The 14,804-nt window shown below is 39.9% G+C and overlaps 1 protein-coding gene across 3 annotated transcripts in view; it reads left to right on the forward strand.

Moving 5' to 3' along the window:
- Nucleotides 1–14,804, forward strand: part of wry (delta and Notch-like EGF repeat containing weary) — a 325,629-nt gene that overhangs the window by 193,764 nt on the left and 117,061 nt on the right. For all 3 annotated transcript variants that reach the window (XM_083127305.1, XM_083127304.1, XM_083127306.1), the window contains exon 3: nt 3,516–3,861. In XM_083127305.1, coding sequence (XP_082983431.1) covers nt 3,516–3,861 — 346 coding nt within the window. The remainder of the gene's footprint in view (nt 1–3,515; nt 3,862–14,804) is intronic.

Here is a 14,804-nt window from a genome sequence, read left to right on the forward strand (position 1 = left end):
GATCACACGCTCGCTAAATGTGAGGATCATGCATACAGGATGTCGCATACAATGCGGATAAAGTTTCAGAGGGCGTAGAGAATATGAAAACAAAAACTTTATATGATGAGATTTTGCTCATTTCAGACTTCCTAGAAAGTTTAATGTTAGATAGTGTAGTGTCTTGCACTGTGGCCGTAAGGCATCATGCTTTAAGCTCCGACTGCGGAGTGCGCGCAGGTTTGATTCTCCGGGGGAAAGTGTGACATCTTTTTGCCTGAGATTTCGGCCTGTGTATGGGACTTGTTGATATGATCCATATTTTTATGTGACGTCACCAGTAGAAAATATGTCACTTATATTTATTTTTGTGAAATAAAGCGTAATTTCCTTGTTATTATATGTAATAATGCACCTTGTTTGTAATATATATCTTTTGTTTATTGTATTTATGCTACATTATGGGTAATTTAATGTATATTTATGATTGAGAGAGTTCACTATACGAATTTGTATTTCTAAACATGTATAGATGTCGGTTTTGTTTGGTAGCATCTTTTTGTAAATAGTGAGTGATCCATCTGTACTTGAATCTGTGTTCTCGAAATATGAAAAGCGAGGATATCGCGTAAGAAATACCTCACTTTTGCCACGGATCGTTGAAGACATTAAACTTAAAAAGAGCTTGGCATGGTAGTTCGGGGCGCAAGCTAGGTCTATGTGATCATAGGCATGCCGATAACCACGCATTGAGTTTATGCGTTTTAGTTGAGTCAATTCATCGACAAAGCTAAATCCTTGCCTTCGTCTCAAGTATATTCGCATTATAATTGCCATATAAAAAGAATAAAACCTTTTAGTTTATTTACTGCAGCAATGTGGTTTTATTTCTCTGTGCTGTGAATATTGTCTTTGCCTAACACTATCCCTGTACCTGAGAGGAGTCTGTGTACTTCACAGAGTCTCATCGTTCGCCGCTGAGTATTACTGATTATATTATTGATAAATATAATATGTATAATAGATAAATAATACTTGAAATAAATCTTGAACGTATCACTGTGGCCACCCACCATCGTGAGGAAATTTTGGAGCTACGAATGAATAGCGTAAGTCGTTCATTTAAACCAACAAAACGGATAGGGTTTCGTCCAGCTGACCACACGTCACCCCGTAACTGGTTGGATGATCTCCAACCTCGGCAGCTGGGAGTGAGGCCGACATTCGTAGATAGACCCTACCTGGCCCTCACGGGCTGTTGTCCCACAGGTGGTCTAGTAGTAAAGTACTTGCCTTGTAATCAAAGGGTTACGGATTCTATCTCCGGTGGAGGCACAGTGCACAGTAGTACATGTTCTACTTTAAACTGTAGTGTTGAAATATGGGAGACGCTGGAGGGTGTTGGGGGTGTGTAGATAAACCACTGCATGGTCTTAGAACTGAAAGCAACAGGAGAGACTGAGTGATCCAGAGCAGGCTTCTGTAAGAGCCTTCTGCAAGGAGCTTCATCATCGGTGATAGGCAGGTATTATCCTATTTCAACCATGTTTGATCCAGACTTGAAGGTATAGAATCCAATTGGTTGTGTTTTGCCATTTCTAAGTGTGTATAATTAACCTCTCGCGCATTACCATCAAGCTATCTGCAAGGGGCAAGTGCTCAAGTTATAGAGGATGAATGAGACCTTGAGTTACAGCACCCACCAAGGACGGTTGAGGTTCTTGGTTCGATCCCACGTTCTAGGAGAACGTTACGGTATTACAACGCAAAATCCTACATTCGAGCGTAAGGTACCCTAATCACGTCCCTTGTGTTATTTATCGCCGCTTCTGTGCCACTTCTGGATAATCGCGACGATGAGGATGAGGCATCATTAGATGAAAGTGATGAAGTGAAAACCCACAAAGAACACCCATGACCAGGCCAGGACTCCAACCAGGGAACTTCGGTCGCGAGATGGAACGTAGACAACGCTCTCCGCCATCAGCTTGTACCGGCTACGTCCCAGTCGGTCGAAATGTGATACAGCTCCGTCCAATTAAAGCTAGATTACAATATGTGTCATTTGGCTGCGTTGATTCTGCTGCCTTTTTCACTTCAAAATAGAGAAAGAAGCTTTGGAAGCGTCCTCTCGTTTTTCGTCTATGTTTGCATTCTGTATTGATTTAGTGATCAGTTATTTTATTAGGCAACGTATCGTTCGTGGCCACCATAGAGTTTTCGAAGGGTGAACTATTCGTTTTGCCAATCACCTCTCTTTGCAAGCTATGTTCAGTTTGAACTTCTGTGCTTCGCAATCTTTAAATATGAAGTTCATAGTTAATACATCACGTGTGGGAATCGTCTTCCTTTGGTTGACGTGATTCAATATAAGGACAATGAAAATATTGTTAATGATAAAGAAAAGCATTTCTCCTGGGAATTGGACGCACGTCTTAGTCAGAAATTGTCGCTAGAAGCTAAGTATCAAGCTTGGTCGGAATTTATTAAATCTTCAACACTAAGAGAGCATTAGGTAGCCCAAACAAAACTGTACCCAAACGAAACATGCTACGTTTTCTCCTCCTGTAACAACTATATCAGCGCCCAGACCTCTCTTTCCCAGCTCGCCTTGGAGAAAGATCGGTGAGGGAGGAGCAATTTAGGGTCATTGCGTCTGGCAGGACATAAAACTGTCCCTCCTGCCCTTAAGGCAAGAGCCTTAGTCACCGTAATAAAAATAAGAGCTAAATAAATAAACATTAATTAAAGTTCATGATTAAACCTGGTGCCATATTTTGTAAAGAATGGTTAACCAGCAGCACATTTTGTAAACAATGGTTAAACCCAGCAGCACATTTTGTAAACAATGGTTAAACCCAGCAGCACATTTTGTAAACAATGGTTAAACCCAGCAGCACATTTTGTAAACAATGGTTAAACCCAGTAGCACATTTTGTAAACAATGGTTAAACCCAGTAGCACATTTTGTAAACAATGGTTAAACCCAGTAGCACATTTTATAGACAATGGTTAAACCTGCTACCATATTTTGTAAACAATGGTTAAACCTGGTGTCATATTTTGTAAAAAAAAATGGTTAAATCCAGTAGCACATTTTGTAAACAATGGTTAAGCACAGTGCCATATCTTGTAAACAATGGTTAAACCCAGTAGAACATTTTATAGACAATGGTTGAACCTGCTACCATATTTTGTAAACAATGGTTAAACCTAGTAGCACATTTTGTAAACAATGGTTAAACCCAGTAGCATATTTTGTAAGCAATGGTTAAACCCAGTAGCACATTTTGTTAGCAATGGTTAAACCCAGTAGTACATTTTGTAAGCAATGGTTAAACCCAATAGCACATTTTGTAAGCAATGGTTAAACCCAGTGTCACATTTTGTAAGCAATTGTTAAACCCAGTGTATATTGTAAGCAATGGTTAAACCCAGTGTCATATATTGTAAACAATGGTTAAACAAACTTGCATATTTTGAAAATGCTCTATCGACTTGGAAAGCCTTTCACGTTCTGTTTCCCCTTTTCGCAGGTCCCGACCGACTGCATCGGCAAAGAAAGCTGCTCGATGGAGCCCAGCTGGGAGGGGCAGGTGGACATTCAGAGCGGAGACATCCTCCTGGTGAAGATCGACGACTCCAAGCTCATCGTGAAGAACGCCACGACCCCCAAGGAGGCCTCCAAGGGGTCCTCCAGGAGAACCGGCCTCCGCTACCACCAACCCATGACCTCGGTGTACCAGGTCACTCGGCTGGGGCACGAGAACTGCGACGCGACGGAAGGGGTGATTCTCGACATCACCCCTTTGGACGTGGACGGGAAGAAGGTTGTGGCGCTCTACGACAAGGACCTGGCTGAGGGGATCAACCTTCTGATTGGTAAGATCAAGGACTTTATTTCTTTTGATACCATTGGTGGGTGTCCAAGGGAGAGGTGGTCCCTTTTCCTGTAACTTAACTAAGTATCTAGCCTCCATAAACCCGAAGGTTTATGGCTGCAGCAACACAAGCTCTCCCATCTGTCCCTATTCTGGGCAAGATCAATCCAATCTTTTCCATCCTTATCCATCTCAACGTTATCTTCGTCTTGGCCTGCGTACAGGTCTCTTACCATCAGGTTTCCCAACAGAATCCTTTTCCTCACACTGGTTATATTCTGTAAGACAGTAGGGATACTTTTTCACGAATGCTTAGCAGTAGCACAGAAGTTTGACATCACCAAAGCCCAGAGGCTTCGCGGGTGAAAGTTTGCCTGTAAAAATATATCCGGGTTACTGGATCAGGTGACGTCACGTTTCACCAGTCCATTTCCTACAGCAGCGGCATCTCTTCTTGAAAGTTCGTCGAGAAGTGAAAGAGAGTGCGAGTGCGCCTCTCAGCGGACGATACTCAGACTTCTTGTGGATAGTAATTCACAGCAGGATATTAGCGAAGATGATTTCCTTCCTCAATTCAGTATCTGAGTATAATACATTTTTCTGTGGTAGTACATTATGATCTTCCTATATTACTCGCTATTCTTACGTAGCCTCCTCATATCACCCTAGAATACCCACAATTAAATGGATTAGTGAGTGCCATACTAGTTCCTGGTGCAGTGGTAGCGTCGTCGCCTTATAATCAAGGGGTCACGGGTTCGATACCCGGTGGAGGCACATGATGGTTCGAATCACACTTTAAACTCCATCCCGATTAGCCTCACTGTGCATAAAGTGGACTAGTTCTCTATGACATTTCTAATCATATCATTACCTGGGGGCAACCCTGTGATGGTAAAGGCAGCTGGAGCCTGGTGCTAATCACATCACCTCCAAAATGGTCTAGATCGAGAATGTGTGTGGCTCAACTCCCACAAACCTTAATGTACCTTGATGGCATGGTGCCATACGCACGGGAAACTTGACCTTACCAATAACGTAATACTAATGATAAAATAGATAATAAAAATGACAAATAGAAACAAATTATCTAACTGGCCCCTTGATTAGGTAGGCAATAGATTCCATTGTGTCACGTAGAGATAATATTTAAGGTCATTCCTCAATTCTCAGACTAGGGAACCCGTAAAATCGCCTTCACGCAGAAGATCCCTAGCCCGAACTAAAACCCAATTGCGTTCACGAATTTCAGATACCGACGAATCCCCCCCCCCCCCCCGGGCACCAGGTCCGTGGTTCCTAATTTGAAATTCAGATGGCGCTGGTGCGGTGGAAGAAAGAAGCTTTCGCATCGTCGATTCGGGATGAACTTTCAGTTCCCGTCGTTCGCCTATCAAAACTGCGAGGCTGTGGGTCAGCCGCGCGGGATAATTTAATAGGAGCGCCCTTCAGCCACACCTTGCGGCTCCGTCTAATTGGCCCCGTCGAAAAGAGAAACAGGCGGAACAATGGGAGGTGTAGATACGTTCAAAGGGAACGACATGAAGAGTGGGCTGGAATTAAAAATTGTACTTACCTGTCATCTTCTGTTATCACTAGAAACTATAAATTGGCGCATCTATGAAATGAATTTTTAACGTACCTTCAGTGTGTTTGATTTTAGTGAGAAATAATGCAGATGCAAATTCAGAGAAAGAGGGAGAAATGAAGCCGAAGCAGATTCAGAAGCGGATATACGAGATTGGTATACAGATACAATGAAAAATAGCGTATTCAAAAGTTTGTTATAAGTTCGATTTATGTTCGTAAAATTAAATGGTGTGACTCAGTTCTTAGCATATGCAGATGATGTAGACTTATTAGTGGATGATATAAATACAATTAAGAATAATGCTAAAATATTTTTCAAAGCAGCTAAAGAGATAGGTTTGGAAGTTAGCAAAGAGAAAACTTACAGGCCGAAACCAAGTGTTAGGTAATAATCATAATCTAATTATTGATAACAACTAGTTTGAACCAGTTTCCAAATTGAAATACTTAGGAGTAATATTAACAAATGAAAATTATATTAAAGAGGAAATAAAAAGTAGGCTTAATTCAGGAAATGCATGTTAGTTCTCTCTTCATAAACTTTTGTCTTCTCGTTTAATATCTAAGAAACTAAAAGTTAAAATATACAAAACAGTAATTTTGCCTGTAGTATTATATGGGTGTGAAACTTGGTCCCTTACATTGAAAGAGGAACATAAATTGAGAGTATTTGAAAATAAGATCCTTAGGAAAATATTTGGACCTAAAAGAGATGAGGAGACAGGTGAGTGGAGAAGGTTACATAATTTAGAACTACATAATTTGTATTCATGTCCAGATATTATTAGAATAATTAAATCAAGTAGACTTAGGTGGGCAGGCCATGAGGCACGAATGGGAGAGGAAAGAAGAGTTTACAGGATTCTTGTTGGGGAACCTGATGGTAAGAGACGTGTAGGAAGGCCAAGACGAAGATGGAGGGACAACGTTAAGATGGACCTAAGGGAAATCGGTAGGGATGGAAAAGAGTATGTAGATCTTGCTCAGGATAAGGACAGATGGAAGGCCTGTGTTGGTGAAGCCATGAACCTTTGGGTTTAAGAAGGCTAGAGAGTTAGTTAGTTCGGTTTATGTTCGGATAGGCTAATCAAAACTGAATCTACGATTTAAACTAGAATCCGAACCACCGCAATGTACGCTCACTGTGTAACGAGCCCAGGCAACTTTATTGCAATGCTGCAGCGTTAGCTAACAAGCTCTCCTCGAAGCCCTGAAAGAAACTGAGTGAAGGAGGGAAATGTGAATAGTTAGGTAGATGGATTGACACACTGCTTTGGAGAGGGGGATAAAAAGGGAGAGAGGAGACAGAGAGAGAGAAACAGACAGAGTAGATAAGAGAGGCATGCAGCTAAGAAAAGAGAGAGAGAAGGTGATATAATTACTAACAGTGGTGGAGAGAGACAAAGAGAAACAGACGCACAGATACTCGCACAGAGAGAGAGAGAGAGAGTAAGGAAAAGAGATGCAGATAGGGACAGAGGTAGCGGAAGAGAGAGGTTCAACTAGGAACACGTTACACAGCGAGAAAGAGAGAGAGAGAGAGAGAGAGAGAGAGAGAGAGAGAGAGAGAGATGGGAGAGTGAGAAACAGAGAGAAAGGTACAGAGATACAAACAGTGACACACACACACCACAGAGAGAGAGAGAGAGAGAGAGAAAGAGAAAGTGGAGAAAGGGAGGGAAACCGAGAAAGGTAGAGAGGTAGACCTAGGGACGGAGAGAGAGAGAGAGAGAGAGATGAGAGAGAGAGAGAGAGAGAGAGAGAGATAGATGGGAGAGTGAGAAACAGAGAGAAAGGTACAGAGATACACACACACATACACACACACACACACACACACACACACACACACACACACACACACACACACACACACACACACACACACACACACACCCAGAGAGAGAGAGAGAGAGAGAGAGAGAGAGAGAGAGAGAGAGAGAGAGAAAGAGAAAGTGGAGAAAGGGAGGGAAACCGAGAAAGGTAGAGAGGTAGACCTAGGGACGGAGAGAGAGAGAGAGAGAGAGAGAGAGAGAGAGAGAGAGAGAGAGAGAGAGGTCAGATAAAGAGAGAGAGGGAGATGCAAACAGTTAGAGAGAGCTGGAAACGATAAATAAAAACCACCAACGCAATGCCTGCTCTCATTAACGGCACTAAGTTATAAACATGGACAAACTTTCAGCAGAAATTCCCCCGGGGTAAAGGGGCGGGATCAACCCCCACCGCTGCGTGTTAATGGAGAGAAACGCGGGAACGCGTCCGGCTATAATTACTGCAATTCCATCATCGGAGCAGTTAACCCAGAGGCTTCTAACTAGGCAAAGCTTTAATGAGATGAACTTCGTACGAGTGACGTCACCGCGACCTCAACATTCCCCGAAATCCACTGAGCGGTTTGGCGGGCGTTCGTGCTTAATTGACCGCGGTTCAGGGGAGGTAATGGGATCAGAGGTTCGAAGCCCGGTGACAGGGACGATGGGACAGGTGGTTGCAGGTTTCCGTAAGTGGGGCCGCCTCCTTCTTTTTTATATCGATTTCGGATTGTTTCGTCTCTCCTAGATCGATTCCTGGGAGGTTTACCTGGGAAAGTTAGTTTCCGGAGACCAGACCTGGCAACACTTGTCGCGACTTCTCCTCTCCTCACAAGAGAGATAATTTGAGAACTTGAAGATTCGACGATGGATGGATTCTTAAATTAATATTATTACGACCGCGAAGCTTTATCTGTCCAAATGTTATTAGCCCTAGAACACTAACCTTATTTTACCTATAGTGGTTACTAACCATGAGTAAAAATGACTCATCTTCTATTAATTACTCGTATTAATATTTTTATCAAAGAATTAACTAAAATTTTATATTTTGGTATGTTTATTCATAATTTAGTTACATAATACGCAGCATGGCCGTAGGCAGGAAAAAAAATTCGGGGGGGTTCATTCATAATTGTTCCCATGGGCGTCGCCAGAAATTTGAATAATAGAAATAATAACAATAATTGTACAATAATAATTAAAATTTCATAATAATAAAACAATTTTATTCCATAATAATAATACTAATAATAATTATTATTATATTATTGTTATATCCTTGAGGGGGCTTACTCAATCCAGCAGATCAGTGAATATCCAGCACAAGTTTATTATTATTATTTTTTTAAAGTTTCATGCAGTGTGTACTGAAATGCACAATTATTATACTTCGTTATTAAACTTTAGATACCTTCAAGAGAAAAGCTTTAAAAGTTAGATGGAAATTTTAGTCATAAAGTTTTTGTTGTTTGACTTTAAAATTAATTTTTTGGAATTTTGAAAAGTGTGGAACCAGTTATTCTTCTTAAAAACTTAGCCTGGTGCATGGATTGTAACCTCAATCACGAACGTAATGCGCTACAAAACTGGAGATCCTAGGTTTGAACTCCTATCAAGGGGGATTTTCGACTTTATCGGACAGGGAATTCAAAAGCTGGAAAGGGAATTTTGGGACAATCATAGGGGAATCTTCAGTCTATATTCCTTGTGACGCAGGAGCAACACTGGAAAGATGACAGCAGAAGTGATAATGGAGGGGTCGCGGATGGGTTACGATTCTGAGAATAAATCCTGTTTCACTCAAGTTTCAGAATTCCAAATGTATGAAAATTCTAGCTCGATGGTTTCAACATTGTCTCCATGTATTTTTGTGATGCTTGGAAAAAACAAATTGAAAATTTGTTACAGATTTTGGTTTCTGAACTTCCATTAATCCAACATGTCAGAAGTTTCGGGCCCTCTAAATACGGCCATGATACGCAGTAATATAATTAACTAATATTTACTTATGACAATAATAATTATTATAAAAATATATATATATATATTGATTGATTTGATTTATTTTACTTCGCTTTTTGTGCCACTTTTGGCGTAGATGGGGATGAGTGATGATGTGATGAAATTGATGAACGCTCACAAACAACCATGCCCAAGCCAGGATTTGAACCCGAGACCCCTGGCGTCGTAGCGCGATGTGCTAACCACTCCGCCACGGGAGCCTGATATAAAAATATACAAAGTTTTTATGTAAATGAATATAAAAGAATGGAAAAGATAACAGTATTACATTCAAGTGCATGTTGGACCAATTTTCCTTTGATGATAACTGGAAATAGGCTTGTTGCACTTGACACAGTATGTAGTTGGTCTCCCCGATGGCGCAGTGGGGTCCCGCGTTCGATACCGGGTGGAGGCACATAGTTGTTCGGATCCCACTTAAAACTGTAGGTCCAGTCCCGATTAGCCTTAATGTGCATAAAGTGAACTTAAAACACCAACTCAAAGAAATAATCACTGTATGTAGTTGCGTATATTCTTCTTGAGTAGTGGCAGATTCTACTGTACTTTCTGTCTCCTAAGCGTTGTTTGCGTCCATCTCCGTAGAATTACAAAAATAATCTGAATCATTGACCTGGCTCAATGTTCCTTGTCTGTTCAAGTTTAATGTATACAAATATTTTCTCTCTTTTATATATATTTTTTTCTATTTAGCTTGTTTGGTTTTTGAATTAAATTCATTTTCATCTTCCAATTTTTCTTTTTTAGGAACTATAACGTGAGCTTAATCTCGAATTGTCTTCTCCATTTTCTCTTTCACAACTGTTTACTCGTTTCCGCTTCCTACCCTTTCCATCTTTCCCGTATTTAATAAAGCAGATGTTGAAGTTGATGTTCTTGGTTCGATACCCAGTAGAGGCACATAGTAGTTCACATCTCACTTTAAACTTAAGATTATGTCCCGATTAGCCTTTCTGTGCATAAAGTGGACTTAAATCAACAATTCAATCAGTCAATACCATTTCAGTAAATTTGTAAGAAAAATTCTACCAATATTCAGTCCCACAAATATGCATACCTTTAATGCTAAACATGAGTAAATTTTACTCACCACATTTTGTACACATACTGACTATGGGTAAAAATTACTCCCTGGCTTCTATTAACAGAGCGGTAGTGCAGAGACAGTAGATGACGCGAACCCCTCCCTTTGGCATCTTGTTGTCAACTAATGGCCCGAGACACATCTGGGAGGGGGTGCCACTCCAACATCACGGAAGGGAGGAGCGGACAAAAAAGTTGGAGACTGAGTAAATTTTACTCGTGGTTAGTGCTCTAGGGTTAGAGTAATTAAATCAAGAAGACTTAGGTGGACAGGCCATGTGGCACGAATGGGAGAGGAAAGAATAGTTTACAGGATCCTTGTTGGTAAACCTGATGGTAAAAGACTTGTAGGAAGGCAAAGACTAAGATGGAGGGATATTGTTGACATGGGCCTAAAGGAAATCAGTAAGGATGGAAGAGATTGGATTGATCTTGCCCAAGATAGGGACAGATGGAAATCTTGTGTTGCTGCAGCCACATAAGTGAATGAGCGTTTTTGAAATGGGTAGAGAGGGATAGCCGAACTATAAGAAACAAGAAGATGGTGGAATAGGGAGATGAAGTAAATGAAATAGATAACTAATTACAGAAAAAAAGAGAAATATACGTTGCAATAAGGTGAAGAAAGAATAATAGACAGAGAAACTGAGAGACAAAATTAGAAATAGAGGGAGAAAGAGGGATTCAAAGACAGAGGGAAGAGAAGGATACCTATTGAATATTGGGGAGAAGAAAAACCACTGAAGGGAGAGGTTAGTAGACGCACACAAACGCGCGCACACACACTGAGAGAGAGAGGGGAGAGAGAGACTGAGTCACAGAGAGAAAGAGATAAATTAGAGTTCCAGGTAGAGAGAGCCGTACTTAGTGAAAATGAAAGAAAATTGCAACTCTGCCTGCTTGAGTGTGTTGCAAAGAGATACACAAATTGAGAGGGAGACATTGCCACGATGCTGAAAGTTCTTCTGTCACCACCAGCTTTCCTACCTTCTCGGTTCCTCATTAGGCGTTTGCATTTCCCCCACTAACCCCGACCCGCTCGTCCGCCAGGCTCCCACAAATCATCGCCATTATCTGTATCCTTAATTACGCTTCTGACGTAATTGCCTAGCTAATCAGTGTTCTCCCTGGCCCTTAATAAGTCTCGATTCTTTTTCGGAAAAGAGAAACTGGCTCTTCATCACTCGGTAGAGACTTTTTTGCGTCGCTTTAAAAACGCTCCACAAATTACACCAAGAATTTCCCTCTCATTTATCAAATCTAGGTTATTTTAGCTGGAGGTGAGAAGCAAGGTGTCTGTGAAGAAAATAATGTTTGGAAAGTGTGTGTGATTTAACACTCAAGGTACGGAAGCTAGAGAGAGAGGGAGAAGCGAAAGAAGAAGCGAAAGAAGAAGAAGATTGAACAAGAAGAGAGAAAAGAGAAAACGGAACAAAGTGAATGAGAAGGGAAGGAAAGAAATAGAGAAAATAACAACAGAAATATAGGACATAGAGAGGGCCAGAACGAAAGTATTCGAAAAGGAGAAAGTATATGCAACAGAGAAAGAGGGATAGGAGAACGAGAAAAGAGAAGTAGGAAGATAAAGAGGCCATAACTAGCGGGAAAGGAAAGAACGAGAAAATAAGATCGTGTAGTGTATGAAAAAGACAAAGTACTCGAAAGACCAATAAATGGAAAGAGAATAGTGCGAGAGAAACAGAGACGGGAGAAAACTAGATAATGAAAGTGAAAGAGTAGAAAGAGAAGCAAGGGTGTAGTAGAGAGATGGAGGAAAGGGAAAGAGGATACGATAAACCGGTATGATGAGAGGCAGGGGGAGATAGAAACTTCAAGAAACAAAGAATGAATGAGAAAGAGAGAGAGAGAGAGAGAGAGAGGGAGAGATAAGAAATAAAGAATAGCATAGAGACAACTAGGAATAAAAGATGGGAACAGAAGAGAGATAGAAAAATAGAGACAGCGTGATGAGAAAGAGATAGACACAGAGAAAGAAAGAAAGATAGATAAATATAGGAATAAAGAAATACAGAAAAATATAGAAAGAAAGAGATAACAATGGAGAAATGGAGGTAGAAGATAATAGAGAAAGAAAGAGAGATAATATGAGGTATAAAGGGAAGACAGAAATGTTTGATTTGGTAAAATTAATAAACATAAAGAACAAAATATATATTAAAAATTTCACCTAAGAAAAAAACATAAACAACCAATAATTAATTATTACTACAATTAAGCCAACTAATTCTCCAATTATGGCTCCCCGTCTAACCGCGGCAGCTGGCACGAATTTGGCCGGGCAACATTATTAAAAATTAAAATCCTGTAATCTAAATTATATTAAACTAAACAAATCCACGCACTGCGAAACACCAAACTAACCCTCAACCACTAAACCCCCAGAAATTAGCGGAATATTTTTACGTCTCTTTAGTAAATACAGGAGCTTTAAACCAGAATAAAACTTTAATTTAAATTAAAAAGAGAGATACATATTATTAAAGATGAATTATGTCGCCACGGGGGCCGACCAAGAGATAGATAAGTAAAAGGAAACAATAGAAAACGGATGGAAAAGTAAATAGAGCAAGATAAAACTGTAGAAAGCAAATATAAAAATTGGGGAATAAAGAGAAATAGAAGGAAATACAGATAAACGAGAAGAAGAGAGCATCTTGGACTCATTTCTGAAAATTCTTCCGTCTAGGCTTGAGCTCCCTGAACGAAATCTTCTGCCGACGTTCCTCAGGAGCTGTTCCACAGCTTCCACATCCACTTTCATCTCGTGCTGAATGCGACCATCAGCCTCTTGTTGGTGAGCTAGGCGTGTTCCAGTTTTTCCCTATTGTAGGTGGCTGCGTTTGGGGAAGGACGTGTGGTTAGCACCGAATGTTCGTTTCCAGGCCCTTTCCTGTAATTTCCCCATTCTGTTTTATTTATCTGAACGAAATAGGACATTTTGCACTGACGGTGCGAGGATTGCCCTGGGTAAACGATTTCTGTTCTACGATTAACAGAAGTGTGGCAAACTCACGATTTCTTTCATTCCCAACAATTGTTCTGCGTAACCTTGTTGTTTTTAAATAAATATTTTATCTTGTAATTTAATGTTATAAAAAAAATGATTTCTTCGCCTGCAGGAGATTTTGGATTGACATTTCCCATTTTATCACTACATTGTTTACACAAAACAGAGAATGCATAATGCAATCACATCAAATGCGTCAGTTGATATAACCGTGTGTTGGTTGTTCGTTGACAGAATATTCTGACGCGATGTATTCGAATGCATGAAGAGAAAATAGGTGTTAATATGAATCCAGACACACATTCAAAATCCAATGCATTTTGTTTTGCAATTATGCGTTCATTGCATCATTAGTCCATATGACTGGTTTATTGCCAACAAATTTCTCCGTTAATCTTATTAATGTATTTTATTCATTTGTTACTACACTATCTTAAAAGAGATTTATGTTAAACAGAAACTTGCAAATGATCAACTTTTTATGTCACCTAATAAATAACATTATTTCCCTCATTCCAACAAGGAAACATTCTTATGCGGAAGGACTTATTATATTTAAAGAATTAAAATTGTTTAGCTATTTTTGAAGTAACCTTTAAAATATATGGCAAATCTTATTCAGTCAGTAAAGTGAATTAAATACAGTAAAACCTCGCTAATCCGGACTAATAGGGGGGTAAGTTTACCGGTTATAACGAAAGTCCGGATTAACTGAGATAAACTAAAAGAATAGTAGAAAGTTTATAAAAATTCCGTCTATAGCGACAAAACACGATTATTATGGTGTATTTAAAGGGCATAGACCTAAATACGCGTACACCATACAGTACAGTACAAAGTCTGCGGGAAACATAATTTCATCAGTGGTTGACTCCCTTTTCTTTGGGAAGTTCTCTTGTTGACTTCTAGCCACATTTTTTTTACTTTTGCCAGTCCGGATTAAGCGAAGTCCGGCTTATCGGGGTCCGAATTAACAAGGTTTTACTGTAATATTTATGAAAACCTGATTCGTGTGAGGGCTTAATTAAAACTTCAGATTTTGTATACCTTTTTGTGTTATTTAATGCATTCACTATTCCGTGGTGGCACTTGCTTGAAGGTATATTGTACAGTGGGATCCATGAGTATTACCGTGCAAATTGTCCATCACCATGTTCGTGCACTTTATTTGATCCAATAAGAGCTTCAAGAATGAAAAGAAAACCTAAAACAAGCTATTAACAATTTCTGCACCAGCATACATAAAAATCCATCGCTTAAAAACATACAGGATGTAAGAAAGAAAATAATGAAAATAGTCATGGGCAATTTGCACGGGAATACTCATGGATCCCACTGTACAGTCACACCTTTCTCTCTTCTTTAGATCTGGATTGTTAAAAATGTATCTAAAGGCTGGAAAGGATT

This window comes from Lepisma saccharinum, chromosome 8 (genome assembly GCF_977018435.1).
Source record: "Lepisma saccharinum chromosome 8, izLepSacc3.1, whole genome shotgun sequence".
Classification (NCBI taxonomy): domain Eukaryota; kingdom Metazoa; phylum Arthropoda; class Insecta; order Zygentoma; family Lepismatidae; genus Lepisma; species Lepisma saccharinum.